General features: G+C 40.0%; 1 protein-coding gene across 1 annotated transcript in view; it reads right to left on the bottom strand.

The window, feature by feature from the left end:
* The window catches only part of SPATA5 (spermatogenesis associated 5), a 334,732-nt gene extending 321,869 nt beyond the window's left edge, over positions 1-12,863 (bottom strand). The window contains exons 1-4 of the mRNA XM_006881124.1: positions 12,701-12,863; positions 12,549-12,551; positions 4,759-4,880; positions 3,276-3,433 (exon numbers count right to left, since the gene is read on the bottom strand). Of these exons, the coding sequence (XP_006881186.1) occupies positions 3,276-3,433; positions 4,759-4,880; positions 12,549-12,551; positions 12,701-12,863 (446 nt within the window). The remainder of the gene's footprint in view (positions 1-3,275; positions 3,434-4,758; positions 4,881-12,548; positions 12,552-12,700) is intronic.
* Positions 12,864-13,100: the final 237 nt, after the last annotated feature.

The following is a 13,100-nucleotide window of genomic DNA, read 5'->3' on the forward strand; positions in this document are numbered from 1 at the left end:
ATGGGTCCTTGGAGAGGGACATCATGCTTGGGAGGGTGGAGGGACAGCGCAGGAGGGGAAGACCCTCTATGAGATGGATTGATTCGGTGACTGGGGTCATCGGGATGGGTGTGTCAGAGGCAGTGCGGATGGCACAGGATAGAGCAGGGTTTAGGGCTGTTGTGCATAGGGTCGCTATGAGTCGCAAATGACTCAACGGCACATAACAACAACAATATACATGAGCCAGTAACACAAGATGTTTAGTATGACTATTAAGACATATGTATCACTGGTTATATAAGTACTGTACTATCATAATTCTGTCTATACAATCACTCTCTATATACACGAGAGACATGAGACACACTGGTATGCAGGACGCCGTCGACTTCATAATGTCTAGATGATATTAGATGTCAGAGTCAAGTACAACTCATAGGGACCGTATGAACAACAGATCTGAACCCTGTCCTATCCTGTGTCATCCTCACAATCTGACACACTCAAGCCCACTAATGCAGTCACTGAGTCTATCCAATTAGTTGAGAATTTTCTTTTCTACATTTCCAAGCATATGTTCCTCTCCAGGAAATAACCTCTCCTAGCAATATGCCAAAAGTATGTGAGATGATGTTTTATTACCTTTTCCTCTAAGGAGCACTCTGGCTGTATCTTCTCCAAGACATATTCGTTTGTTCTTTTGGCAGTCCATGGGATATATTCAGTACTCTTCTCTAAGATCAAATATGTACCATATCCTTCTCTGATACTCATAGGCAGGCAGTTCAAATTCACCAGTTGCTCCATTGGAGAAGATAGACAATCTCCTCTCTTGTAATTAACAGGCTCTAAAATCCACTTCAAGGGTCAGTTATGAGTTGGTTCTGACTTGACAGCAATGAGATTATACTGTTATGGTGCCATGGAATTAAATGTGGTTGGATATTGCCTGAACAAGCATTACATAGGTCATGATTGTACAGTATCTTGTACACAGCAAGTGCTTGATAGGTGCTAATTATCTTTTCTTTCTTTTAATGGTCTTTTTTTAAAAAAAAATAAAAATTTATCCCTTAAATTGTAATTAAATTCTCTGAAATTACCCAAATTCACTGTGAAGGTAAAGGTAGGGAAAAAAAATCAATTATATATCAAGCTTATAATGCGAAATGTTTTGTTGCTCTTAAAAATAATATAGCACTGCAATTCCAGAGGTATGCGTTTTGAATCTACCAGATCTTCTGCTGGAGAAGGAGGGGCTATCTCCTCCTATACCAGTCAGATCCTATCTGACAGTATATACACACATACAAAAAAAAATTTAAAAAATAAAAATTAAATAAAGATATTTCTAAAAAGTTTCTAATACTAAAATAAGTTTTGATATGATCTGTGTATATATAAAGTTGGTCAAAACCCTAATAGTTATGTTCAGGAAGCTCTGGTGGCCTAGTGGTAAGAAGGTGCACTGCAATCTTGAGGGCATGTGGTTCCAGGCCACCAGTTGCTCCATAGAATATTCAAAATGATGACTGATATATTTTAATTATGTTGATCATATCAAAAACAGGTTGAATTCGCACTGCCTTTAGTAAAGGTGTCTTGGAGAAGGTGAAACCAAGTTTCTCCTTGGAGGCAAGGATTCTGAAACTCCACCTCACATACTTTGGGCATGTGGCCAGGAGGGACCAGTCTCCAGGGACCAGGAAGAAAGACATTATGCTTGGAAGAATAGAAGGACAGGGCAGGAGAAGAAAACCCTGGATGAGACAGATTGACATAATAACTGGGATTAGGTGTGTTAGTTTGTGAGACTGGTTCAGGGCAGGGTTCAGAGCTATTGCACATAGGGTTACTATGAGTCGCAGATAATTTGCTGGCACATAACAAGAAGAATAAATCATTTAAGTGTGCCATAGAATTGATCATTTATCTTATCAGACTTCACAATCAATTAATTAAAATATACAATCACTCACTATGCTTTTCTAATTATAGTAACTTCCTTCTTTATAACATAGTAAAATAAGAATCTAATTATAAACTAAGATGGAAAAATGTTGTTAAATATTTAGCATAATAACTATTCTTATCTAGAGTATCAGAGTACACACTAATTATATAGCATTGAGTTCTTGTATCATAAAATCTGTAATTTACTTAACACTCAACCATCTTGCACTTGCACTGTCTGTAAACAGTGGGCCAAAGCCACAACTGACTACTTAGCATCAAACAGACATGTGCTGCTAGTATTGACACTGTATTATGGCTTCACTTAAAAAGACAATAAAACAGTTTTAACAATTCATGCTAAAATGCTAAGATTTTGGTTGTTGTTGTTGTTATGTGCCTTCGAGTCGCTTGCGACTCATAGCGACCCTATGTACAACAGCCCTAAACTCCCCTCTGTCGTGTGCCAATCGCACTGTCTCTGACACTCCCATCCCAATTATCCCAGTCACTGAATCAATCCAACTCATAGAGGGCCTTCCTCTCCTGCGCTGTCCCTCCACCCTCCCAAGCATGATATCCCTCCTCCAGGGACCGGTCCCTCCTCACAACATGTCCAAAGTATGTTAGACGGAGCCTCAGAATCTTTGCCTCGAAGGAGCCACCCGGTTTAACCCTCTCCAGGACAAATCTGTTTGTTTTCCTAGCAGTCCATGGTACTCTCAATACTCTTCTCCAGCACCACAGCTCAAAGGCATCAATTCTCCTTCTATCCTCCCTGGTCATTGTCCAACTCTCTGATGCATAACAAGTGATTGCGAAGACCATAGCCTGTATCAGACGCACCTTAGTCTCCAGAGAGACACCATTGCTCTTCAGTACTTTGGAGAGGTCCCTAACAGCAGACTTTCCCATGGCAATGTGCCTTTTAATTTCCTGGCTGCTGGTGCCAAGACTGTTGACTATGGAGCCAAGCAAACTAAAGCTGTGTACAATCTCAATCTCTTCACCATCCATCCTGATGCTGCCGATTGGTCCAGTGGTGAGAATCTTTGTCTTCTTGACATTGAGCCTCAATCCATATTGTAGGCTGCAGTTCTTGACACTCTGCAGCAGGCGCTTCAGGTCCTCCTCAGTTTCAGTAAGCAGGGTTGTGTCATCCGCATAACGCAGGTTGCATTTATTAAGAAACTATAGTATCAAAATTAATTTACCTGTGTATTTTACATTTTTAAAGTGACTAAGTAAAATATGCAAAATTATATATCTGCTTTACATTTCTAACACAAATCACATTTGTTAGAAAGCACTGAACTAGAAAGTCACCAAAGAAGTCAAACCTAAAAGCCACGTCCATTTCCTCAGCCTGTAGAACAGCACCAACAATAGGCTGAACTTGGATGGCATCACCAGGCTTCACTCCCACATTCTTCTGTGCCATTTCACTCAAGCCAACTTTGCCTCCTGGAAATCCTGACACAGGCCAAGCAGTATAGACCTATCCAGAAACAAGGAAGAACTGATTTAGGATATAAAAGTATTAAAAGATTATCACCAATTTATAAAGCAAAATACTAGGTACATCCATGTAGAGATCTGCAAAACCCATTGCCTTGCCTCAAAGAGCTGCCAACTGATTGATACAAACCACAGCAAATAAACTACGGTAGATAGCACAAAAATTCTCACAGCCAATAAACACCATGATAAATGGAGAATAAATGAGACTGTCAAAGATATCATTAGACTTGGATCAACAATCAATATTCATGGAAGCAGCAGTTAAGAAATCAAATATTGCATTGGATAAAAGTGCTACAAAAGACCTCTTTAAAATTATAAAGAGCAAAGATGTCACTTTGAGGTCTAAGTTTACATGATCTTAAGTTATGATATTTTTCAATCACCTCATACACATGCATATATTAAAACTGGCCAAGAACACTGGACAGCAAAAGAACAAATATATCAATCTTAAATGAAATACAATCAAAACACTCCTTAGTGAAAAGACAGTGAGTTTTTGTATCTTGATGACTTTGGATTATGCACTATAAAACATGTTTGGGTCAGTGAAAATAAGTAAAATCTTCAATGAAAAAGATTCAACAATGGCTCAAATATGTCAAAGATAAAAGAGATGGGAATTAATCATGGAGTTGTACAATTTGATGGGTGGCAGGATAAGGGAAATAGAAAGATCTACTGTGAAAAGCAATGTATTTGAATTTTGTAAATAAACTAGTATAAACAATGTGAAATAGAATGTATATGAATGATTGTATGAAATATAAAGATGGTATAAACAATGTATATGAATGAAATATATTGTAAAGGTATTATTATATGAAAATCAATTAAAAATATTCAAAAAAAATAGAGATGGCACAGTTATCAGGCATTATTTCATTCTGTTGTATATGGAATTACCAGAAGTCAGAGCCAACTTGACAGAACTAGGAACATACCTATGGTAGTCACAGACATCAAAGGAAGATTTAACTTATTATATAGTGTAAGTACCATTGAGTTGGAACCAACCCATTGCTGACGCTCCACTGAGTTTTAAGAGGCAATAAATCACACAGGAGGAGCCAACCGGTCATTCTCCATCAAACTGGCGCACTGTAACCACTAACCTTTGGCAGCACGGTTCCTTACTATCAAGCCACCAGAGTTCCCTATAGCTTATATAAGCTTGTATAGCTTATTGAGTGTAGTTTAAAATGTAGATCATTTCCCATTTATTTTTACCTGTATTTAAAAAAAAAACACCTAAGAAATGCCTCTTATTTTGCTAAAACAAATGAAAAGAATTCTTACCTCTTGCTTTCCATCCAAACTGGTAAGCAACACTGGCCGACCTATACAGATATTTGCAGACTTCATAGTATTGAGTCCAAACTGAACAAGGGAATTCTGGAATGTTTTAGGAACTTTGTCATCTGTATGCAGAAAAAGAAAATTACTGTTGTATTATTCTGTAACTGAAGTGAATGCTTATATTTATTCAGAGTAAATAAAAATCCTCATTTCACATCACCACATGAATGCTGTTACTGTAACCTGAAAAACCCACTTTTTCAATCTTGCTAGTTTTAAAAAAGATGTAAAACCAAATGCTTTTCAGGGTTCAGTGATAGACCAATATAAGTGTTAACTAAAGAGAGAATTTAATTGATTTACTTACAAAGTTCATACATTGTGTTTCACACTATTCTTCACTCACTGCGTTTCATACAATCATTCTCATGCATTATAATTTATAAAATTACTCAACATTGGATCTTGCCCATCTATATCCTGTCTTTTTACCAGATCCTTCCCACTTCCTTTCCCCTTTCCATCCACCCATCAAACTGTGCTACACTGTGGTTTTGCCCCTACCATCCTCAGCCCTCCCCCGATGAGTTCCTATGTTTTACTAGTTGTCCTATTTTTACAATGGTCTTATGCAGCACTTTTCCTTATGAGACCACATTAGTTCACTCAGCATAAAGCTCTCCAACCTCTCCTAAGTTACACAGTATTTTTCTAATTGTTCCTGCATGCTGCATAGTATTCCACTGAGTGAATGTACCACAATTTTTCAATCCATTCAATGTGGCTGGATATTTAGGATGTTTCCATGTTCTTGTGATGATGAATAACACTGCTATGAACATTGGTGTACAAATCTTGTGTCTCAGTTCTAATTTCCATGGGGTATATTCCTAGCAGTGCAATTGCTGGGTCATAGGAAGATTCTATGTTCAACTTCTGAGGACATGTCAAACTGTCTTCTAGAGTGGATGCACCATTTTACAATCTCACCAACAGTTTATGAGAGTTCCCACCTCTCCACAGCCTCTCCAACATTCACTGTTCGCTGCCCTACCAAGCTTTGCCACTGCTCTCCTACTGCCATTAATTCTGATTTCTTCATGTGTCTGTTGGACACCTGAAGGTCCTCCTCTGTGAAAAGTCTTTCCATGTCTTTTGCCCATTTTGCATTTGAGTTATCAGTCTTTTTCTTCTGGAGGTCCAGGAGTATTCATTCTGTAAACTTTTGTTATGAGACTCTTGTCTGAGATGCTCGTGCTGAATGTTTGTTCCTTGACAGGAGGCTTTCTTTGAATCCAGCTGTAAAGTTTTTGATGAGCACAGAGATTTAATCCTTTTACAGTCTCTTTATAGCACTGGCTAGGCCTTCTAAGCTTGGTCCCAATTTGTCTCTTATGAACTTTATGATTTGAGGCTTTACTCTCAGGTCTCTAATCCATCTTGTGTTGATTTTTGTGTATGGTATGAGATGTGGATCCTGTTTCAGCTTTCTGCAGGTAGTAGTCCAGTTTTGTCAGCATCATTAGTTGAAAAGGTTTTCATTTCCCCATTTTGTAGGTTTACTTCCTTGTCAAGTTATCAGTTAACCATAGAAAGATGGCTCCATTTCTAGGTTCTTGATTCTGTTCCATTGGTCTATGTGCCTGTCATTGTACTAGTACCATGCTGTGTTGGTTACTACAACTGTGTATTATGTCTTGAGGTCAGGGAGTGTTATGCCTTTCACTTCACTTTTGTTTTCCAGAAGTGCTTTGCTTATTCAGGGTCTTTCCTCTACAAATAAACTTGGAAATTCCCATTTCGATCTCCTTGAAAGATGAGTATGATACCTGTATTAGTACCGTATTCAACATGTAGATTGCTTTTGGTAGGATTGTCATTTTATAATATTGAGTCTTCCTATCCATGAACAGGGCACATTTTCCATTTACGTCTTTTATTGTGTCATGCAGAAATGTTCTGTAGTTTTCTTTGTAAAGGTCTTTTATGTCTCTAGTTAGGTTCATTTCCAAGTATCTCAATTTGTAGTTGGCTACTGTAAATGGTATTGCTTTCAAAAGTTTTCCTTCTCTGAGTTCTCTTTGTTACTATGGAGGGATCCCACTGAGTTTTAGATATTGACCTTATATCCCGAAGCCCTATTAACCTGGTTCACTAGTTCTAAATTTTTTGTTGAGTCTTTGGGGTTTTCTATGTACACTATCATATCATCTGCCTATGTTGTTGTTGTTGTTATGTGCCATGGAGTTGCCTGCGACTCATAGACACCCTATATACAACAGCTCTAAACCTTGTTCTAAACCTTGCCAATCTTATCTCCAACATGCCTACCCCCATTACCCCAATGACTGAATCAATCAATATCGAGTCTTCCTCTCCTGTGCTGTCCCTCCACCATCCCAAGCATGATGACGTCCCTCTTCAAGGACTGACCCTGCCTTGCAACATGTCCAAAGTTATGTCAAACGGAGTTTCAGAATCCTTGCCTCCAAGGAGCAGCCTGGTTTCACCCTCTCCAGGATGAAATTGTTTGTTCTCGTAGCAGTCTATGGTATATTCAATACTCTTCTCCAGCACCACAGTTAAAAGGCATCAACTCTCCTTCTATTATCACTAGTCACTGTCCAGCTCTTTGATGCGTAGCAATAGCAAGACCATGGCCTCTTTCAGGCGCACCTTTGTCTCCAGACTGACATTGTTGTTCTTCAGTACTTTGGGAGAGGTCTCTGACAGCAGACTTTCCTAATGCAATTCATTTTTTACTTTTCTGGGTGCTGGTACCAAGAGTGTTGATTGTAGAGCCAAGCAAACTGAAGCTGTCAACAACCTCTATCTCTTCATCATTTATCATGATGGGGCTAATCAGCCCTGTGGTGAGAATCTTTGTTTTCTTGATGTTGAGATTCAATCCATATTGAAGGCTATAGTCCTTGACCTTCTGTAGCAAGGGCTTCAGGTCCTCCCCAGTTTCAGCAAGCAGGGTAGTGTCATCAGATTAACACAGGTGTTGATGCATCTTCCTCCAAACCTTTCTCCTCATAGAGCCCAGCCTCCCAGATATCTGCCCTGCATATACATTGAAAAGGTATGGAGTTAGAAACATCCATGGCGCAAACTGTTCCCAATTTTGAACCATGTAGTGCTTCCTTGCTCAGTTCTGATGACTGCCTCCTGGTCCAAGTATAGGTTTCACATAAGCACAATCAAGTGTTCTGATATTCCCATTCTTCTCAAAGTTGGCCACAGTGTGTTGTGATCCTCACAGTCAAATGCCTTTGCACAGTCAATGAAACCTGAAAATTGATTTTGCATAGTCAATGAAAGACAGACATTCCTCTGGTATTGTGTGCTTTCAGCCAAGATCCATTTAACATTAGCTATAATATCCCTAGTACCATGGCCTCTTCTAAACCCAGCTTGTACTTCTGGGAGTTCTCTGTTGAAGTGCTGCTCCAGTCATTTTTGGATCATTTTCAACAGGATCTGGCTTGCATGTGATATTAATGATACTGTTTGATAATTTCCACACTCTGTTGGGTCACCTTTCTTTGGAATGTGGCAGATGGGGAAAAAATTAAAACTGTCAATGATTTCATCTCACTAGGATCCACAATGAACACCCGTCTTACTAGCAGTCAAAAAATCAAAAGACATATTGTATTGGGAAAATCTGCTGTCAGGGACCTCTCCAAAGTACTAAGGAACAATGATTGTCAGTTTAAAAACTAAGGTAAGCCTAATTCAAGCCATGATATTTTCAATCACCCGCTATGCATATGAAAACTGGACAATGAATAAGAATAACAGATGAATCGATGCTGTTGAGTTACAGCATTAGTGTACTGAATACCCCATTGACTGCCAAAAGACCAAACAGATATGCTTAGAGAGATTGTGTGGAGGCTCTAGCAGGGGGGCATAACTATTCATCTACCCTTGACCAAAAGACAGGTCTTCCTTCTACTGGGGATGGTCATCCTCTTCAACCGTGCAGCTTCGGGTAGAACATACATAAATCAGTGAGGGAGGAAGCGGATGCCAACCTAGACAGCCAGATCAGCTGAATTAACCCTTGCAATCAATGGGGTGACGGATGTCACAGCCAGATCACTCTCACATCCTAAATATGTCTTAGACAAAGTTCAGAGTGCTACTGAGAGGTAAGGATAGTAAAGTTATATCTCATATATTTTGGGCACATTGTTAGGAGGGACTATTTCTTGGAAAAAGATGTCATGTGTCATGCTCTTCAAGGTGGAGGGTCAGTGAAAGAGAAGAAGGTTCTCAGTGAGATGGAATGACACAGTGACTGCAGCAGTGCGTATGAGTATGTCAGCAATAAGGATGACATAGGCTAGGACAGGGTTTAGATATGGCTTTCACATTGTCACTAAGTTATATTCAACTCCACTGAACTTAACCACAATTTCATTATTTGCCATGTTGGGATCAAGTAATAGCTGACCACTGTGTAGGTTTCCGTAGGATGCCAACTGCATGGAAGTAGCCTGTCCATCTTTTTCCCCTGGAACAACTGGTGGATTTGAATCATCTACCTTTTGGTTGGCAGAGGAACTCCTTACTGACTCCGAGCTCTGGTGGCCAAGCAGTAATGAAACCAACCACCAAGCTAAAAGCAGTCCATCTGAATTCACCAGCTGCTCCTCAAGAGAAAGATGGACCACCTCTTACCCTGCAATTTACAGTCTCCAAAAACCCATTCATAACTGGTCAGCTATGAATCTACTCTGACTCAAAAGCACATAAACAAGAAGAGGAGGAAAAAAGAGAGTTTACAACTAAAAATTGAAGAACTTCAACATTTAACTGTCAGACTGAAGGAGAAGAGCCTACCAAGAATACTGGGACAAAGCGTTAATCAAGATGGGGGAAAACCTAAAATTGTTTCAAGACACATGAGAAAAGAAAATGCTTCATGAATTAAGGTGACACTGCTAAAAGCTAAGTAATACAAAAGCTGTTATTAACTTTATCAATATGCAAAGTATTGATAACCATGGAAGGGACCAATTCTTTAGGATGATGATATCAAAGCCAAATAACAAAAGGCAAATGAATGTGAGATGAAGCAGAGACAGATCCACATAAGAATATGGTCAATAGGGCGGTGGTGGGTGGTAGATAGAAAAACAAACAAACAAAAAACAACAGTAGCAAGAGAAGAAAGAAGCTGGTCCCAAGTAGGCCTTTGTTAGTAGACCTGAGAGGGATGCCACGTGACTGTAGGCAGAGAAGGTCAAAATGGTGCTCAGGCAGGCAGTTTTTATAGGGGTCATTAAACAGATTTTGAAATTTGCTCAGGAATTTGGGGGCAAGGGTCCTATCATTGTGTGATCAGGCCCAGGGCCCTATCAGGATCTTGTCTCTAGGGGCCTTTCAGGTTTCTTCAAGGAATGTTCAGACATTCTTCCAGTATAAAAAAGTGTACTTCTCAATTTTGTTAAAGGAGGACAAGCACGTTTAAATGTCAATGGGAAGGATCCAGTTCAAGGAGGATGAGTATGTAGGGCAGAACCAGTGGTCCTCTGATCCCTACAGGAAAAAGAAAGAACTGTGTTCATTCTAAGATCACCTTTAGGGTCTGCATGAGAACGGAAACCTTGGCACCTTTAGTTTTAGTCCAGTTTACTTTTTCAAGTTATTAAAACTCAAGTCTGCTAAAAGCTGTATAGAGTAAATGACTTTTCAGATAAATCTATTTCAAGAAGAGCTATGCTGTAGGAAATTTGCTTTGTAATGAAAAGCACCTGGACTCAAACATCTATTCAGGCCTTTAGTTCAGACCTGGAAAAATTAACATTTCTTACTTTATCAAAAGAGTGAAGAAACCAAATTCATTCTCCTTTCTCTCTTTCAAGAAAAAGGTTGGGAAATCTCCTAACAGCCTGTAAAAACCCACTGAAGGGTCAGCTGCAGGTAAGTACACAAAGAAATCTCCCAAGGCTTCTGTGAAGATTTGAGATATGTATATGAAGCACCAAACCAACTAAAACACAAACCGTTGCCTGAGGAATGAATTCTGACTCACCATAACTGTTATGTGCTGTACATTGTACATCTCACATGAGGAGAATGAACATCTTTCTCCCTTGGGGTGGGGGGGAGGATTAAAACTGCAGGAAAGGAGCAGTCACAATGTTTACAAACTTTGTAAGCAAACCAATATAAAATAAAAATCAAAAGAAAAAAAGATGGAAGCTGAACCATGATTTCCTCAATCACATGATACGCATTGAAAAACTCGACAGTGAATAAGGATGACAGAAGAAGAATTGATGCATCTGAGTTGCAGAATTCGAGAAGAAATCTGTATACCCTATGTAAGGCCAGAGTGCTCATTAGGGGCAAAGATGATAAAGCTTCATCTCTCACACTAGCCATTTTGCAAGGAGATGTTATTCCTTTGCAAGGGACATCATGCTTAGAAAAGGAGGGTCATAAAAAGATTGTTAAGACATTCAATGAGATGGACTGACACAAATGACTGCAACAATGGCTTAAAGTCTTTAGGCAATGCTCTACAATCTAGAACACGGGAGCTTCTTTTTCTCTTTTTTTTTTTAATTTCTTTAAATAGTCTTATAAAAGTAAATGACAGGACTTTATTGATTAGTAAGAAGAAACCAAAGCCAAACTCATTGTCAGCAAGCCCATTCTCACTCATATCCACTCTTTTGAGAACAGACTAGAACTGTCCCATAGGATTTCCAAGTCTGTAAGTCGTTAAGGAAGCAGAATGCACATCTTTGTCCTTCCAAGTGGTGAAAATCTCTGATCTATTTTGGTTAATAGTTGAATGCACTGTCTACCAATTAACTAACATCTGTTCTTAAACACCATATGCTATGAAAGAAAATAAAAAGCCAACTTCACTGCTAAAGGAAGTGTATTTTGTTGTTAGGTGCCTTGGAGTTGAGAATACATCTAACCCCCTCTGAACAACAGAGTTGAACCCTGTCCTATCTCGTGCAATCTGACACACTTGAGCACACTGCTGCAACCACTGTGTCAGGCCATCTCCTTGGGAGGCTGCCACTCTTCGACTGAACCGCCACCTTTCCAAACATAATGTTCCTCAAGAAACAGACTCTCCTAAAAACATGTTCAGAAGTATGTGAGACAAAGCTTCGTTTCCATAAAGATATGGAAGTATATATCCAAGTCTTTATTGAAGTATTTAGGATTTTCTGTTTTTCTCTTTTTTTTTTTTTTTTCAGTATACGTAATCTATGACCGCTCGATTTGGGCTCAAACTATAGCTAGTGCTGCACCGTTTAATAACCACTGCCAACAAGTCCGTTCGACTTATGGCGCCCGGCCTTAGGGATGCTGGGGCCATAAATGCTTAAAAGAGGCAAAGGCTACCTCCTCCCGCCATAGTAGAGCTAGCTAATGGATTTTAAACTCCTCCAGCTTTCATTCAGCAACCAAATACATGACCACTACATCTCCATATGACTTAGGGTTCCTATGACTTTACTACTGAACGAGGCGAAGCTCTGGTGGCCTAGTGGTAAGAAGCTGCGCTGCAATCGCGAAAGTACAGGATTCCAACCCCCAAGCTGCCGCGCAGGACAAAGAGAAGCCATCTCCTCCTGTGCAATTTATTGCATCTGAAAAGCAGAAGGAGGACTGATCAGCTAAGGGTGGGTCCCGACTCCAAAGCACAAAACAACCGAATGAGGCCAGGTTCTTTCAAGTGCAACTTGGAAATTCAAAACTATTAAAAAAAAAAGTTAAAGAGAGAGGGAGCTTGACCGAGAAAGAACCCACTTCTGCCTAACTTCTCCAATGAGGTGTCCCCTTCTTTTACCGCTCTCAAATCCAGCCTTGGCCAATGACCAAGACTGTGCTTCGAGGTTTCGATCCTCTCTGGTTGCGCCCCCTTAAGCCTCACGACATCCCCATCTCAAACATTTACCCTTTTCCAAGAAGCTGGTCACCACCAAAGTCCCGGGCACCGCCGCCACGCCCGGCCCAGCAGAAGCAGCTGAGTCCCCCGCAGGAGAAACAGCCCCAGAGAGAGAGGTAGAACCATTCTCTGTGCTTTGGTTCTGCCAGTTTCGGTTCTTCTTAGAAGACATGATCACAAGGCAGCGTGAGTAAATGCAACGGCAAAGCCGGCTCAATGTGCGCGCTTCTCTGCGAAGAAAAACTTCCGGAGCAGAAGTCAGCATGGTTCCGCCCTGCGCCGTAATCCTACGAATCAGCGAGCTAGCGCAATAGCCAATAGCCGATAGTCATCACAACCTTCGCAAAACTCGTGGTTGTGGACGTGAGCTTTGAAGAACTTAAGAGACATTCTGACTTCTGCAAAGAAG

Source organism: Elephantulus edwardii, unplaced genomic scaffold (assembly GCF_000299155.1).
Source record: "Elephantulus edwardii isolate Elephantulus edwardi_28Jun2011 unplaced genomic scaffold, EleEdw1.0 scaffold00012, whole genome shotgun sequence".
In the NCBI taxonomy this organism is placed as follows: Eukaryota; Metazoa; Chordata; class Mammalia; order Macroscelidea; family Macroscelididae; genus Elephantulus; species Elephantulus edwardii.